The sequence below is a fragment of the Pangasianodon hypophthalmus genome, chromosome 10, assembly GCF_027358585.1.
Source record: "Pangasianodon hypophthalmus isolate fPanHyp1 chromosome 10, fPanHyp1.pri, whole genome shotgun sequence".
NCBI lineage: Eukaryota > Metazoa > Chordata > Actinopteri > Siluriformes > Pangasiidae > Pangasianodon > Pangasianodon hypophthalmus.
The window spans coordinates 8,077,500-8,095,568 of NC_069719.1; the positions used below are offsets into that span (position 1 = coordinate 8,077,500).

Sequence of the window (18,069 nt, forward strand, 5' to 3'; positions counted from 1 at the left end):
AAGAAGTCAATAAAAACATCAGACACTGATGTTAAAAGTGTGAAACCTCAGCACGTTAACAAATCATTTATCTTCTCTGTGTTATGTCCGTGTGACCCCCGCCCCCGCCCCCCTTCCCTTGTCTGCATAGCCTCTTAGTATATCCTCTGTTCCTAGAATGACACGGATTTACAGTCAGCATTATGGAAGGGAACATCTGCAAGCACTTGTGTTCATGGCACACACAGGGATGATCTAGTACAACGTCGGAGCCAAAACACCAGAACGAACGCCTTGTTTGTGTGTGATCAATGCAGCCAGTGTTATGAACGATTGGCGGCAGACTGTCTATGCTGACTAACAAATCTTTTGAATTGAGCATCGAGTCTGACTCCTAGCTGTCAGTTTTGTTTTACTGAGGACAGTGACTCGGGTTCTGCTAGAACGCTTAAGTCGGAAATTCTCACAATGTCGAGCCAAAGCTAAAAACAAGCTGCAAACAATCACACATACTCAGAGTTATAATACATTTATGAGCCTATGATCATCGATTATTCATGAATGAAGGACCTGACCTCCTGAGAAGTTATGCTGATGTTTTTCAGCTTCGAATTACAGTAAGTAGGCGGTTTAAGACTTATGTGCAACTTATACTGTCTAATTTGGGAAATGTTAGGATTTATAGAAATCTAAAATCTTCTAAAGCATGTATAATTCAAAAGATGGCTCTAATAAATGCTTGCTTGGATAAATCATTCAAAAACATTCATATTTTTCAGATTCACTCAGCCCTTTGCTAAACTGGGTATTAAACCATTTACTTCTCATATGAGCACACAAAATATGATCAAAGTTTCCCCATTACTGTGCAATTTCATCCTGGTAACAATAAAGAAAAATACACAAGGCATGGATAACATTCAAGATTCACCCATCTGCTCTCAAGGAATATAAACCATTCAAGAATAGTACACATTAAAAGCCAATAACATTTTGATTGCCTTCAAATTGCAGGCTATTCCAGTCGAGTCTTTCTTGAAACAGTTCGTGAACTTGCACACTTCCTGCCTCTGCAGGCACCGCTTGGATAATAGCGTGTTTTTATTCACTCTAATATTCCAGCACTGGTGCTCAGACAAAAAACAAGTTACCTCCTTCTATTGCACGACAGAAAGACAGACCACAAAACCCTAGACACGAGCCAGATGGTCTCACACAGTATATGGTAAGAGGGAAGCAGTGACTTGAGAGAACTCACCATAAAGTGGTGGCCAAATCTTACTGACTTCGGATGAAAGAGATATGAAAGCTGTTCCAAAATCTGAGGCAAAGCAGGACTTCTGATGAAATATACTCCATTTTTCTCTTAAGACTCTGCAGCTCATTGTAGGATTCTTGGCGATTTTAGGAGAGAGTGTATTTTCTTGGATCTGAATTTCAGACAGCTTTTATCTGAAATTATCGGCTAAATTTTGACCCGATCCTCTCACAACTTAAACTAGGAATGGTTTTCTGATGACACACATGCATTCCCAGCATTCCTGCAGGATCAGCAACTGTACATGGTGTACATGCTTCAGAGCGTATGTGAAGATTACCCTATTAAAGGTAAAAATCCACCTGAATGACTTGTATATCAATATTTCTAATCAATATGGGATGGTAAATTGTGCAAAAGATTTATTTGGTAATTAAATTCTGAGATGAGTTTTTTTTTTAGTATAAAATAACAGCTAACAGTTTCATCCATTACACCATCTACTTGCATCATCTCTACTTAAAGTGAGCAATGCAGCAGAGCTTTAATCCTTTAGTCTGCCCAGGTCTCTCACCTTCACATCTCTACAGTCTGCTCAAACAGATCAGTTTCCAAAGCTTCAACTTTCATGCTAATCCTGCAGCCTGTGCCATCGCGCTCATCATCTCGCAGATCGCTACCTCGGCCGTAATTTCAAGCAACTGCATCATATTGCATTCTGGAATACTGAGTCCAACATCTGTTGTTGATTTTTTCTCCTGTTAAATGCCATTGTAACGGTGCTAACAATGTCTCCCTGTTACATCAGAGCAGCAGACAACCGCTAACTCTTACAAGAATAACAAAAATACAGAACCAACCAATAAATTAAAGCTAGGGTCACTCATCACATCACAAACATTTCAGTAAAAATGTATGTAATGTGTGTCAGGGTGGAGCTTTCATTTAAAGAGATGGTCCTTACCTCATGGGTTGAGTGCGAAGTGCTGTTTTCAGATCTTCAACCACTTTATTCCTCATCTCCATCTCCTCCTCGTCAAATGCAAAAAGGGTCTGCATCTGAAATATATATGACCAAACCTAATATTAATCATGTTTATTTTAAGACCACACAACAGAAAAAAATATACTTTTTGTTTTGGGTGCAGTGCAAACCAAATAATAAAGGTGTTTACTCTGAGGCAAGCCTATCACATTTGCATATAAAGGTACATGATTTTTTTTTTGAAAGTCTCTCTAAACTTTGCATAAAGTTTTTGTGATGAATTCCTTTCATTAGAATTACTTTGAATGTGCAGACTGGTCCAAGCACAAAAATGGTCAAATTCAGAAGCTCCGGAAAATCTGAGTTAGGATTGAACACGTGACAGGAAAGTGTTATTGCATCATAAACATAAATAAGAGCCTATCATGTTACAATATGCAATTTGGAGGTGTTTACCAAAGAAAAGAGTAAGGCATGCAGGATTGGAACATTTACAATTTGTATACTCATATAATCTGCATTTCTAATGGCATTTTATAGAACCATCAAATTAAGCAACTCGTTCATTATTATGGAAGTGTATGCATAAAGTTTTGGTAACTATTACGTTTTTGTAGCACTAAATACTACAAAAACACATCAAGTGAGTACATTTTTTTCGATTAAACCTCTGCTGAGTCTCAGATTGTATAATGACAATTAGTCACGAGACCTGAATATGACAAGGCAGTCATGGGACCTGCTTATGAAAGCATGCTTGCAGTTAAGCTTCAAGTCCACTATGCGTAGGATCCAAGTGCAGTTGTGCATATTAGATTTGGCCAAGGCTTCTGTTCAGCTTCTGTACTGCCTTCCTTCTACTGTGGACTCACTCCAAGCAGAAATGATTCACAAATGTGTGTTATAACTAAATATTAAATCCTATTCACAAAGGCTGTCTAATAACTTGCCTGCATTACTCTTAAAAAAAAAAAAAAAAAAAAAGACTTAATCTTTGCCAAGATACCAAAAGTAAAGGCTTATGTTGGCTGACTTGGTCAAAGGATGTGTTGAGAGTCATGCTTGGTAGGCTGGCACTGCTTTTATAAAAAGACATGGATCATGTTTATGGGGAAAAAAAAATAGCTGATATGGCACCAGGGTCCTCTTATTCATGTACGACCAGATCCAGGCTCTTGTCCCGCCATGGGGCTGCGCAGATGTTTCTGCCATAACATCCATTGGACGGATCTGGACTGTCCCTGTCCAGATGGCTCGTGGATCACTGGCATGGCTGCAAAGCCCCAGGCTGAGCTCCCTAAATGGATATGTATGTCCTAAATGGCAGGCAGTAGAATGTGGAAGTCCAGAGGATGGATTATCGGCTAAAGTCGATGTCTGTCCTGCAGGCTAAATGTGCTCTTTCTGAACAAAGCCATCTCTGACTGATGACCCAGATTAAGTGTGTCCGAGGTCAAGGCCCTTATATACCCAGCTTCTCAGAGAAAGTGTGATGGTCTATGAACGGTCCCCTCATTATGAAAATAGAAAAAATGTGAATACATAAACTGGACCTGAAAACCATGCAAACACAGGGCTAAAATTGAAAGGTGTCGCATAAACTTTTACTGTTAAGTTTTATTAAATACCGGGAATGTGCTTACACGCATGAACAAACAAGAAAAAAACAAGCCGCAGCTTGACTCAATGCTAGCAGTGCAGTTGTGCTTCATAAATTGTGTAAATGCATGAATCTAGTAAGGATTATGGAGTACAAGCATTCTGTGATTGAAGACCAAAGCAACGGTTTCATCCTAGACTTACTTTAAGAGTATTGAGTCTTGGCCTTAGCTGCTGCACTCTAAATTCTTTGATATGTGGCAGTGCCAATATGAAAATGATACCTATAAGACTGATGTGAATGGAAAGGCTCCGTAGGGTTCCCATTTAGAGCGTGACCACATCAGTCCTGACAGTGTGTTCTGCATGGCTGCTGGGAGCCAGCGTGTAACTTCACTGGGCCAAGCAGACACTGGGAAAATGAGCATATTCAATAATTCAGCTACCCAGAGTGATCCCATGAGCACACCACACACATCCTCTCCAAGCCATGAAGTCATAGCACAACCTCTCCACACACTCTGTACAATTCCTGCAATGTGTGGCCTTTAAATACCATTCTAGAACAGGTAATAAAGAATGTTTCTGAGCAACAGCACTCAAATGCTATGAAAATATACAAAACATAACCTAGACCTCCATTCGCACTGGTATTCACTTTGTACCTCACATGATTTTACAGTAAGCCCCTGTCATTCAAAGCTAAAATGACATTAATATGTGGTTTCATTTTTGGCCTTTCAAAGCTAAAATGACATTAATATAAGGTTTCATTTTTGGCATCCACATCAGATTATTTGCTGTAAACAAATATCTTAAATCTGATTATTTTGGACTTCTGTGGAATCAAGTGCAACAGCACCACCAAAGGTCATAAAAAAAATCACACAGAATAGGTAGGAAGAAGCAAAGCTGGGACTGATTTCTTTCTAGCCCAGACCGTAGAGTCATGCAGCCTATCAGGGACAGCTGTGACACGTGATTACGCAGAGTAAAAAGGCACTTTGGTTATGCATTAGAGTTGATATTTTTCAGCCCATGTCGCCAACACATCCATAACATGGCATCAGTAATGACTGAGAAAGTGCATGTGAATTACAGTCATGGGCATAACGAACGTGAAAGTGAAAAAGATCTCTGCAGTATTCCAAGTGTGAGGTTATGAAATCATGAACCAGAGTTTCAGCATCTTTCGAACTCTGTTAGGATTGATGTCATAGCTGATAAAAAGCACACTGGGTACGTGATCTGACAGAGGCTTCAAAAGACAGCATTTAATTTAAAAAAAAAAAAAAGTCAAGATTGTGGATATCTGTAGAAAGTTTGACAGTGGTGCCATGTATGTCAACTGAATACTGAGATGTTTTAGAGAGCAACCAACAACATTTCTAATTTAAGAAAGCTGATGTATAACCAGAATTTTAGATCGTGGATTTTGAGCTAAATCTGAGAATGATGTGCATATGAGTGGAAGCTAAAACCATTTAGCTGAATGACCGGACCAACTTGAAGCATATATATGGTGAACAGAAGGGGACCAAAGACTGACACTTGAGGGTCACCTTGTGAGAAGGGGGCAGTAAAGTATTTACAGTTGTATGCAAAAGTATGAGCACCCCTGGCCAAATTACATATTTTGCTGATTTTTTTTTTTTTTGAAGTGAAAAGAAGCAAACACAACCTCTGCAGCAAACTATTTTTGTAAGTTATATTTGACTAACTTAAAAAAAAAAAAAATAGAAAAAAAGTAATTGTGGCATGTGCAAAGTTTGGACACCCAATTGTCTCAAAACTTAATTAACTCATTAGGCCTTAACTGACTCATTAGGACTCAAAAGGCCAGTCAAGAATTGGCATTAGGAATAAAACTTCCAGAGCGTAATAAATACTCTGACTCTTCAAACCTTGTGCTAACACTCAACAGCCATGGGCTCCTCTAAGCAGCTGAATGAGGATCTGACAATGAAGCTAATGCCTGTAAAGCAGAGGAAGGCTATAAAAAGATATCAAATTCAACAAAATATGTAATTTGCATGCCCAAACATCTGCACATAACTGTATGTTTACTGGTGATTTCAATCAAAGAATATGCTGTATTAGTTTTTGTAGTTATAATGTAAACAGATTTTGCCTATATGTTATGAAAAACTAAACATAATACCAGATGCATTGTTTAGGACATTGGAAAAAACAGGTGTCTCATCCAGGATTTATACCTGCCTCATGCCCAGTGCTCATGGGAAGATCCACCGTGACCATGACCAGGATAAAGTGCATAGTAATGATATAGTGAATGAATGAATGAATGAATGAATGAATGAATGAACTGGGCTCTATCAACAAGACAAGGCTGTAAACCAAACCTGAACCATGCCAGAAACACATGTAAAGGCTGCACTGATATCTGACAGGATAAAGATGTCGATGGCTCCAGAATCAGCAAAAAGAAGCAAATCTTTATTATCTCTCATTTACTTTATTAACTGTGTTTGGACAGAAATGGAAGCTCAGAAATAGGTCTATAATTAGAAATGCCATTAATCACTGTAAGCACTAAGACACAAGGACACAGATAAGCAACATGTGTGGTAATGATTAAAAGAAACATGATCATGGACCTGATGAGGTACTATAAGTAGTCTTGAACCTAAAACCCAGCAGGAAGTGTGCCGTTTGTGAGGAGATTGTTTTCCCAGATCGAGCCAATAAACACAAACATCTGCAAAATTAATAGACCTCTAAATAGTGGGTTGCTAGGAGTATCTAATGTCTGCAAATCTAATTAAAAAAATTTAAATAAATAAATAAATAAATGCGATTGCTTTATTGTCCACCCTTAAACAGCATGCCTGAGTGAGATTTCACTAGTCTGAGGTTTACTAGGAGATAGGTTAATGTGGAAATATTCTGGCTGGGCTACAAGGACCACTGAATATGGGCATCTAAAAACTGAAGATCCGACAGCAAGTCCAAATCCAATTTTGAGTTAAGAACAGTACCAAATCAATCATTCCTTAGCTATAGCAAGACTAATCCAAATACATTCTTATTCTATATCCTTCTGGTGAGCTGTCTGTTTCTGATCATCACATCCAAGTCAGACTGAGTGTCTCTAGAGGGAGGGCAGAGGTCACATGACTGAAACTGATCTCCAAGTCACTCATATTCAACTCTAATTTGGAGAAATGTGTAATGGAACTATTAGAGTCCTGATACTCCAACGGCAGCTCAGTATCACTTAAAAATAAATACTACTAATTCATGAACTGGAGAGTGTCCTGTGCCGATTATATTGCTTGAAATGTAGAACCGAACAGGGAAGATTTGGGATTTGTAATAGCTTGGCTATTTCTAGAACATTAAAAAGCACGTTATTCTTAAAGTCAAACTCAACACTGATGAGTCAGTATCCTGAATCAAGAACCTGCTTGAGGACTAAACTATGAAGTCACAAAACAGTGTCTTAAATAGTCAGTGAGTCAGGACAGAGAGGCAGAAATAGATATAGAAAACGAATTGTGTTTGTTGATTGTGATCATGGGATAGAAAGCTCTGAAACAGGCACTTACAGCAGCCATGGAGTTGATGCGGTCTATGTAGTAGTCAGGCCAGCTGGTAGCGAGCTTGTTGGGATCCTCTTGCTCCTAAATAAACACGGAAAACAAAACTGCTTGAGTACAACACCAGATATGTTGATTTTACCATTGGAAAAGTGGTACAGGCTTAAAGCAACCTCAGAAATCACGTGAACATCCCATGTGTGCTTCAGATCTTTCAATAAAGAGAGGAAAAAGCCACAGGATAATTCTAGATGGCATATTTATGCAAGGAGAGTTGTGAGAAAAACTCAACAGGCAAGACACTATACAATATATACAATATATGAGGAGAAACAAACATGATGAATAATTTCATTTTTATTGTATTTTCATGTCTGTGGGTACGTACACTGAAAAAAAGGGAATATGCGGTTGGTCAGATTTATGAGAATATATTATGTGTAGTTTACATTTAAATTATTACATATGTATAAATATTATGTAAAAAATATTACCAAAATGTAATTTCATTGCTAATACTAAACTCAGTTTAAACAAGTTTGGAATTACTAGATTGACTTATGTAGTGTGAGCATGATCAATTCACGTAGTATTAGCGTAAATGAATTACATTATGAAATCTCGTGGGAATGTTGGCACTGATGGGAGTGATAACTATAGTATCAAATTAGCATGATTAACACATGTGGAAGAATTGCACAGCAGTAATGTGGCTGTTGCAGAATGCCAAGGACCTGGGTTTGATCATCAGTTCGGGTCAGAGCACAGAGCTTGATTTTATTCAGTCCTTTGAAAATACATGATCAAATCATGGTGGATGTACGAAAACAAACTGTGTTAATGTAACTCAATTCTATCATGTGGAACCAATGTACACATTTGAGTTAAGTAAATTCAATAAGCTTTTTCTTCCAGTGTAAACACAAACAGTACTTTCACAACAGCACAAACTGTTAAGTGTCTAAAGCACAGGTGACAAAGTCAAGGCTCTTTGACCACATACAGTCCACTGCCTTGTTTCATTTGGTCAGTGCAAACTTGCAAGAACTAATATTGAAACAACCACTAGTACCTACTACTCAACACTTTCACATTAGACCAGTAATATCTAGTAATGACCACCTGCTTTCAGGAGGCTTCAAAGTGGTCTTTTAAAAAAGATTCAGAAATGCATCAGGGAGATGCTGTTAAGAACTGTTATCCATTTATTTCCTCGAAATGTCCTATTCTACTTTCAGAGTTACTGGTGTTAAATGATAGAAGAGAAAATAATATGTTACATTATGGCCCTTCAAAGACTCATAAAATGCTGATGTGGTTCAGGTTTGTCACCTCTGGTCTAGAGGCTTTTAGCTTTTAAAAGCTTAGTGGTTAGCACTATTGCCTAACACCTCCAGGGTTGGGGGTTTGATTCTCTCCTCCACCCTGTGTGTGCAGAGTTTGCATGTTCTGCCTGTGCTTTGGAGATTTCCTCCCCAGCCCGAAGACATAAGCTGTAGGCTGATGGGAATTTCCAAATTGTCCCTAGTGTGTACATGGATGTGTGAGATGTGTGGGTGCGATTGAGCCCTGCGATGGGTTGGCACCCCATCCAGGGTGTCCCCCTGCCTTGTCCCCTGGGATAGGCTCCAGGCTCCCTGTGACCCTGTGTAGGATAAGGGGTACAGAGAATGGATGGATAGACTTCTTCCATGGGGAACAATGTAGAAAAACTACTGTTTAATTACAAGTCAGGTCTCCCTGTGTTTCTTCGGAGACATTTAAAACCAGCCAATGGCATCTTTTCGAACATCACAGGTTGACATAAGACACCCGGAGGAAAGTGCTATCTGCCCTCTTCCATATACTGTACATGAGCTCACAAACACCCATGATTGTCTATTATTACTGTGATTGACAGGGGAGAGAGAGTATGCCACTCTTCCCACCCAGTGAGCACAGCCAAGTTTGCTCCCTTGGGCTCCTGGCCATGGATGGCTACAACATTGCCAGGATTTGAACTTGCGATCCCCGGACGATAGAACGAACAGGGACTCGCTTGGACTCCTAATGAAATTTCTAACTAAGTATTGTCTATCTATTCACTAGTGACAATTTCATCTGTCAATGCAAGTAGGCTAACTAGGTGATGGGATACATCCAGGTTGAGGTATCATTTGCTCATGTTATTTAGGAAGAAATTCTAGGAATCACCCTGGGAGAGGTAGTTACTGAAGATGAATGAATGAATAAATGAATGAATGAATGAATACTAGGAATCAGTAGGGAGGATTGCAGGTGAACTTGCACGATTGTTAAAAATCAGCAGCAGCAAAAAAATGGAATGTAAGAAAGAGGGGTTTAATGTCACTTGTACCTGACCTGGGGTTGTCTGTCAGCACAATGTAATCACACTGAATAGCTGAATACAATTAACTACTAGCACATGTATTAAAAATTCTTTACATTTCCATTAAATTATAGCACTCAGCTCGTCTTGCATTTCAGGTAAACCAAGGGTGCTGTAGCACCCAATTCAAGCCTTGAGTATGACATGTATGTGATAATGTGACATATGAGACCTGAAATTCAAACCAAATTCATCCCAAAAGACATTAAAATAATATCATTGCTGACAATAGTGTGATATAGATTTCTGGCATAGTTTTTTCAAAGACATATTGCTTCATATACAAGACAGCATTTTAATGATCATACGACAATTCAAGGGAATTAGTGTAGCTGGCATGTAGCTGTCTGGAAATCAATTTATCAGAGCAGATAGTAAAATATAATTTAAATACTATTAGAAATGTACATTTCCATCAAACTATAGTACTCAGGTAACTCTGGCACAGATGATGTGTTTCCACTGTGATCAGAAACATTAGTCATTTTAACCTAAATTTAAAAAAAAGGTCCTGAGGTTCCATTTTCTTCACAAGAAAACTTTAGTTTTCGTCAACGGACCAAGTTATGTTTTGATCCTCCTTTAGATCTGTTCCTTTAACTAGATTTTTACCCTCAATGGTTGTTTTTAAGGCCAGCTGTGGCACCAAATGTTGTTAGTTCATCATTATTCCCTCAGGGGGATGCTCACTGATCTGATCACAGTGTGCGCCGTCTCACATAATGATCGATGTTGTGCACATCAGATGGTAATAAGTCAACAGCAGGCAGGCCATGTGGCCATCACCTCTTGTGCTAAGCATCAGTCAAGCTGTGTGCAAAATAAATTAGAACCTACTGCAGTTTATTGTCAAACCTTCCTTCAGAAAAGAGATCTGGGTTCTCTTGTTTTTAGCTTGCATGCATGTTGATCTGTGCATAATTTCATTCTGACGACCAAAGAACATCTTACTGCTGTAGATGTGAATGATATCTAAGTCTCTGTGAAAAAGTAGCACCAGAGGCCTGGTTTCTGTGTTAACCCCAGTCAAGTTTGGTCAATGAGCTTGTTAAAAGAAAACAAGTGAAACAGCGTGGACTGCATGTGATTAATGAAGAGATGTGGACACCAATAGGCCTACATGTCATTTAATCTTAAACTTGCTCTTGCACCTGATGAGGTTTCGCATAATGGAGACTGTGGACTTTTTGAAACGGAGTAAGGATGAGTAAGCGAAGGAGGAAACACATAAATACCACTCAGTTTGTTTTCTTTCAATCTCTTATTTGTACCCAGACATAGTTAGCTCATGTAGCCAGACTGATTCTAACCAGATTATCAGCTTAACGACTGTTTTGTACTTATCGTCTGCCGTGTAGAGAACATTGCTCCTGGCAGCCTAATACAGAAGCGGCCATTAGAAGGTGGTGAGTTTCCTCTTGGCTACACTTGAGTGAGATGAGGGAGACGTGCCTGTTTGGTTTAAGGTTAACACGGTAGCGAGCTGTTCCCCCTGTGTGTCAATATTTGTACTATTAAAGCACCCAGAGTGGAGAGAGGAATAATAAACATGACCCCAAGCTCTCGGCCAGCACAGGCTTGCCATGGCTCTGGGTTAAACAGAAGAACCCCACATACACAACACTTCATTGTGTCATCTGTATTCCAAAGCATAAAAATAGTTTCTATTAATGGCCGATATTTTTCTTAATTTTTGGGGAAAAAAAGTAGAATTTTCTTGAAGGAGTCATAAAACATATGCATATAAAAAAATACCTGAGGAATTTTCATGAGTACATTGATAGGGCACCATTTTATTTTAATTTTAGGAGAAGGAGGGAAAAAAGAGGAAGGAAAAGGAGAAGAATGAGAAGTGGACAAGGAGAAGGCTGGTGAGAAGATGGAGGAGGGGGGAGGACGTGAAGGCAATGAAGGTGAAGAATGAGAAGAAGAAGGAAGGAGGAGGAGCAGAAAGAAGAAGGGTTGAATGAGACGAATGGTGACAAGATGGACGAGAAAGACGAGGAGGACCTGAAGAAGAAGAAGCTGAAAAATGAGAAGAAGGAGGAGGAGGTGGAGACGGATGAGAAGAAGGAGGAGGAGCAGGAGCAGGAGGAAGAGGAAGTGAAGGGGAAGAAGGTGAAGAAGGAGAAGAAGGAGAAGAATTATTAGAAGGAGAAGAAGGTGGAAAAAAATGAAAAGGAGTAAGAGGAGGAGCATGAGGAGGAGCTGGAGGAGGGGAAGGATGAAAGAAGATGAGGAGGAGAAAAATGAGACAAGATGGAAGAGGAGGAGGAGGAGGAAGAGAAGAAGGAGAAAACTGATGAGAAGATGGTGGAGGAGGAGGAGGAAGTGTAGGGGAAGAAAGAGAAGAATGAGATGAAGATATAGGAGCTAAGGGAGAAGAAGGAGAAGGATGGTGAAAGGGTGGAAGAGGAGAAGGAAGTGAAGCCGTTGAAGGTGAAGAATGAGAAGAAGAAGGAGAAGGAAGAGGAGCAGGAGGTGAGTAAAAGAAAAAAAAAAGAGTGTGAGAACAGGAAAAGGACCATCACTATGTCAAAAACTCTGTCCTACTCACTATATAGTGTACTCTGGGGTCTGCCATTTTGTATAATACAAATAATGTACCCAAACAACCTTGGAATACCCATAATGCACTGTGACTGGATATGATTCACAGAGGAAGACACTGAGCTAAGATAGCAACAGAATAACTTAATAACTAAGTCAATCCTACTGTCACTTGTGTTCAGTTTATAGTTGGCTTGGGTACATCTTTTTAATTTGATACACAGTGAAGGATGAGAAGGAGAAAAAAGAAGGAGAAAAAGAAAAAGCAGGAGGAGGATAAAAAGAAAAAGCTTGTTGGAAACAATTCAGTTCAGCGGTGCTCTGAACTGGAAAGTATTGAAAAGAACTGGAAACCTGTGCCTACCCTGTTAAATGCCCCCTTCATGACCCAAACTCAACACATACACTACGCCGTGTTCTCGCAGTGTAGACGTGTGCTGTCGAATCTGAGACGTTTCTCTTTCATGTTTCCTCATGTATTATATCACAACAGTGGGTCCTGGCAGCGCTCACTTAAGCATCTTGCTAGTTAATGCTCAGGGAATAAAATCCTATCCCGTCTCTTTTACGACATGACCCCTGAGCGTGTGCATTCTCTAAAGCATTTTACTGTGGTTTCGTTTTCGAATGGCGTATCCGTGCTTGAGATTGGGCTGCGAGTGTTTGTGGAGATTTGGGAACATGTTGGCTGAACCCATAGACTCCTTCAGAGGAGCAGCTGTGTAAATGTGAATGTGATGACACAGCTGCCAAAACACTAAATATTTCAGTTTACAAAAAGAGCATGTCCTTACAATAAACACAAGTACATCACTACTTATTGGACGGACTGACAAGTTACGAAGTTTGTTAAGGAGTAATCTCTGAAGGACTTGTGTTTATGAACTGGAATGCAGGCTTTCTGGGTTGGGAATGCAGCAAATTAACAAGAAATCTAAAAAAAAAGGCTTGTGTGCATGATTATGTACTTAGCTAACTAAAAAAAGTGAAAAAAAGGTACTGGGTTATAATCCCTGATCAAATACGTAACATGGTTTAAAAGTTCTGGTATAAAATATTTCAAACTGTGCTGCTGAAACAGAGAAGCATGTCATTAAGCAGTAATTAACTTACTGCATAAGATTTATTTAACCTACATTTTACTTGTCATTATTCCCTTTACAGAGGAAAAACACAATTTCACATATTTTACTCTTGTAATGATGACCACGTGAATAATATTACCATGTGACTTTTTAGAAAGCTCAAGTCAGTAAAAGTGCAACTAGGTCCCTTTTTCCTCAAACAGGAAAATAAACTCTAAGCCAGAGAAAAGAAATACACAGGACATTTGAATTACTGCACAAATTGACGTTTCCTTCAATTAGAGCTTATTATGTGAGACTGCAGACATGGGGGATGGCTTAAGGCTTTCACACAGAATGCTGATAATATGAACTGAAGAAATGTGGAAAACATGTTCCTCATTACTCCTCTGGAGTGATGGCTTAGGTTAAGAATACAAAGCGACAGGAGACATCTAAATATTTCCTTTGGCAGATTTCAACCAGGTATTTAGTGTGCTTACGACATGGATTGTGGTACACCAGAATGTATAAGTAAGCATAAATGTAAGCGCTTAAGCTGCAAAGATCCATATGGCTCGCTGTTTATCATTGTGGGGCCTTTCTTCTATACCTACACTAGTGTTGTAAGGCAATGACACTATCTTTACCTGTATCCGTTCAGTGCTTCACATATCCGCGTCTGTATTTGGAGCTAAACCCAAAGTGGCACTGTCGAAACTAGAAAATATATATTTTTTCCTTTCTTTCCTTTCTCCTTCTTTTTTTTGAATTAAATATGAACCCTATCACTATGCCCCCATGAACACTGGAAAACACTGGGGAAAAAAAAAACCCAGAGGTAGAAATACCAGCAATGTCAGCACTGTCTGTGAATTCTGGCTCTGACAGTTCCTCAACCTCAGATACATCTCTGGAGTTCATATGGGCTCACTGCACAAACACTTCAGCGTTCTTCGTAATACTTATCCTATGTTTCCACACTTCCAATGGTTGTATATTACAGTCAGTGTGTGCAAGCGCTTACAAAGATTAACGTCAATGACTTCCATCAGACACTTATGGACACTTCAGGGAATGTCATACTTATTGCTGCTACAGATATATTTATTGCTGCTACACTACTAAATAGTTTACAGCCCATGTTCTGTGTGTTTATTGTCCTGTGTATTTATTGTCCTATGTATTTATTCTTCTTTTCTGTGTCATGCGTACTGTTCTGTGTTGCCCCATGGTCCTGGAGAAACGACATTTTGTGCCAGTGTATACAAGCTATATAGAGGAATGACAGTAAAAACCCACTTGACTTGACTTGATCTACGAAGCCCCTTCTATGAGGCTGGAGAAAGGCTTCAAACTATGCTTTGCCATGCATACACAAGTACGAATCTAAGAAAATACCTACTTTATATATAACTCATATAAATCTCATATAAATTTAGGTATAGTAATTAGAGAAACCTGAAGGATAGGTAGCTGTCTCACTGCACTGACAAAAGTAAACAATGATGCCAGAAATGCAAGAGCTGCGGTATTTCAAAACAGAGATGTTTCATAGCACCGAATGCAAGTAGGTCATTGGTCTCAACTATACATGTGTGCGGGCTGGAGTTTACAGCTTTCATTCATTCATCCTTAGTAACTGCCTGGTCAGGGTCACAGTGGTTTACATTAGACTACTAGTTTATTTACATTTTGGTTCTATTTCCCAAAATGTAAATAAGCTAGTAGTCTAATTTAAACCACTGTGACCCTGACCAGGCAATTACTAAGGATGAATGAATGAAAGCTGTAAATGCATTGCACAGGGCCTCACGTCCATATTAAAGTGGTCTTTCTTTGTCCCACAAGCTTCATATCTGACTGCTTGCTCACGCTTGCATGAAAGTAAAAACCTCCAGCTCACATTACTTTTTTTGAGATCATCTTTTCATTCCGAATAATGTATTCATAATCAGCTACATCTCTCCTTTAAACCTTCTTTGTATTAATTCCAGCTTCGCAGTCCTTTTTTGGCTTGTTATCTGAGAAGCAACAAGCTCAACAGTAAGATGTATAACAGTAAATTACTCTGAATATCCCACAGGCTAACAAGAAGCTAGTTATTTCCTTCAGGAACAGCCATGCTCTGCAGAATCTTCTTGCTTAAATCATATTACAACACAGATTTTGTCTTTTTCTGTGCCAGAGCAGTAATCAGCCATTTTTTTTGAGGTCAGACAACCATCTTGCCAGGATCCAGCATCTCAGCAGGCTATGCCCTGCTTTATCCTGCAATCCAATTTGGAGATCTGATTTCAGCTGCAGGAATCCAGCTTAGAGCACAATGCAATGCCTTATCCAGATCTGTACGTTCTCCTGTTCATGAAGTTAGAGGACCTGCTGTCTTTGCCAAACTGCCATGCACTACTTTCTAAACTATTAAGAAGCTACATGTGCTAGTTATAGAAGAGGTAATTACTTAAACGTTACATGTCAATAGAAGCCTGGAGTAAACTGCGACATTCCTAACAAGAGCTCAAGCATTTCTTGCCCTGTTTATCCCATTTCATCAAAACAACACACTACTTCTACAGGACACTAGCCAGGAAAAGGCTCATTCTCGGATCGGGGAAAAAAAACACTTCTTCAGAAAAGGCCACTATTCCAGGACAAAAAGAGATGTTTCCATTCATTTTCTGCTTCCTTGTTAATCTGGATCTGACAAAATAGGAAGAAATATATGCTTCCAAGAGAAATAACACAAGACTCAAAGAACTTTCAATTTACTTTATAATATATCTTATAATGACACCCTAATACCCAAATGTCCAATCCAAATAAACAGTAAGTTCAAGACTTGCAAGCAAACACAAAGAGTGACTGTGTGCCTCTGCTTACTTCAATCAAGGCAATCAAGTCACTCAGAATGCATTACCACAACCGAAAAGTGCATGAACCGTTTACAACAAGGTCTCGACCGCAAGCACGCAAACATGCACATACAGCCAGCACTGTTACACAACATCTGTCTGACGGCCAAAATATTCTCATTGGAGCTGGAACGCATATGAGGGTGTTTATTAAGGCTATTATGGCTACTCTGTTATGGAGTAGTTACAGCGTCAGTGTGTGTCGTCTAACTATGGTACTTTGTGTGCCTTTATGCCATTACAGAATAATCTACCATAGAAAATGTGGATTATAGTCTGGACTTGATTATACAGTTTCCATGGATAAGTGACCACAGCGCAGGCTGAAATGGAGCTTTTGGAAGGTGGCCAAAATATTCACAAACTGACAGCTGTGCTTAAAAAAAAAAGTCTGGTAACAGAAGTACCAAATTAGCTTTTCATATTCTACACAAGAATGATGCCTGTCTACCTCACTCACTATATATATATATATATATATATATATATATATATATATATATATATATATATATATATATATATGCAACAGTGCTGGTGAATGCTCGATTCTGATTGGTCAGAAAGTGTTGATTCATTTTCTATAACAGCACATCTCAGACAGTAATTCTGATTCTCATGTGTATTTTAATGGACTCGTTATCATTTCTATAATAACAACTAACAGAGACTTGTTTGGTGGTATCGTAATCACATAAACTGATTATAAAACTTCGCTTTTTTTGAAAGGAGTCTCCAGTGTCCAGTGCTTTGTAGCAGTCAGAGATAAAGCTGTAATTTTTGGTTTTCAGCCACATGAAAGTCTTCAGGGTGGAGCACTTTTGGTCTTCGAAAGAGAAAAAAAGCTGCTATAGTTGATATAATGCATATGATACCAAGAACTTGTTTTTTGGAGTTTCCACATCATTACATGTAACTATATATGGATAAAAAGTATAACATGTTCTTTAATGAACAAAAAAATTGTAATCACAGGCAAATTGCTGCAGTATAAGTGGAATAAAACACTTCAGAAACGTGCTGTTATTTTATAGTTAATGAACTTCTAACAGTGGTAACTGTAATTCGGCTTTGCATCACGCTGCACCACACCACCCCATAGTTGATTATTTTTATATAGCAGCATGCCCAGTCGTGTTTTAATCCTTATATATTTAGGTCACAGTGCATTGTCAGAGCCTGGAACAGTTATGTGGCTCTGGCTGTCCTGGGATTTAAACTCATAACCATCCAGTCTCATTTACATTTACACATTTGCCTGATAGCTGAAGGTTAAGGACCATGCTCAGGAACCCAACACTGGCATCCTTGTAGTTTTGGGATTTAAACTCACAACCTTCAGATGAGTAGTCCAAGCCTTCAACCATTGAGGCACTGCTAGTTTTTAGTCCAGAACTTTAACTGCTGCCAATATTTTAAGCAAATTGCATCAGCACAACTTTACATTCAGCAAGCCAAATAAAACAGTCTGGCGTCTGGAATATTCCAAGTCTGAATGTGTCTCTGAAACAGCATAATATGGGAATATTCTTGTCACCTAGCTATGCGTGACTTTGTAGCACAGAACAAGGGGTTCGAATTTCTTTGTCTCTGTTTAACCACTTTCCAGTAAGTACTTTCTCTAGTCATAGAGTCTGACGCTTTGTATACATTGTGCTGCATTTTAATCTGGCTTGTGTAGGATTCACGTAAGTCCTTCTCCACTGTGGCCAACGTGAATAAGCTTTTTGTTTTCTTTCACAACCTTTTTCCGAGCAAACCCTTGCCTGGTTC

General features: G+C 39.0%; 1 protein-coding gene across 3 annotated transcripts in view; it reads right to left on the reverse strand.

Moving 5' to 3' along the window:
* Positions 1–18,069, reverse strand: part of daam2 (dishevelled associated activator of morphogenesis 2) — a 104,258-nt gene that overhangs the window by 39,468 nt on the left and 46,721 nt on the right. For all 3 annotated transcript variants that reach the window (XM_053237492.1, XM_026944154.3, XM_053237491.1), the window contains exons 4-5: positions 7,391–7,465; positions 2,202–2,296 (exon numbers count right to left, since the gene is read on the reverse strand). In XM_053237492.1, the coding sequence (XP_053093467.1) occupies positions 2,202–2,296; positions 7,391–7,465 (170 nt within the window). The remainder of the gene's footprint in view (positions 1–2,201; positions 2,297–7,390; positions 7,466–18,069) is intronic.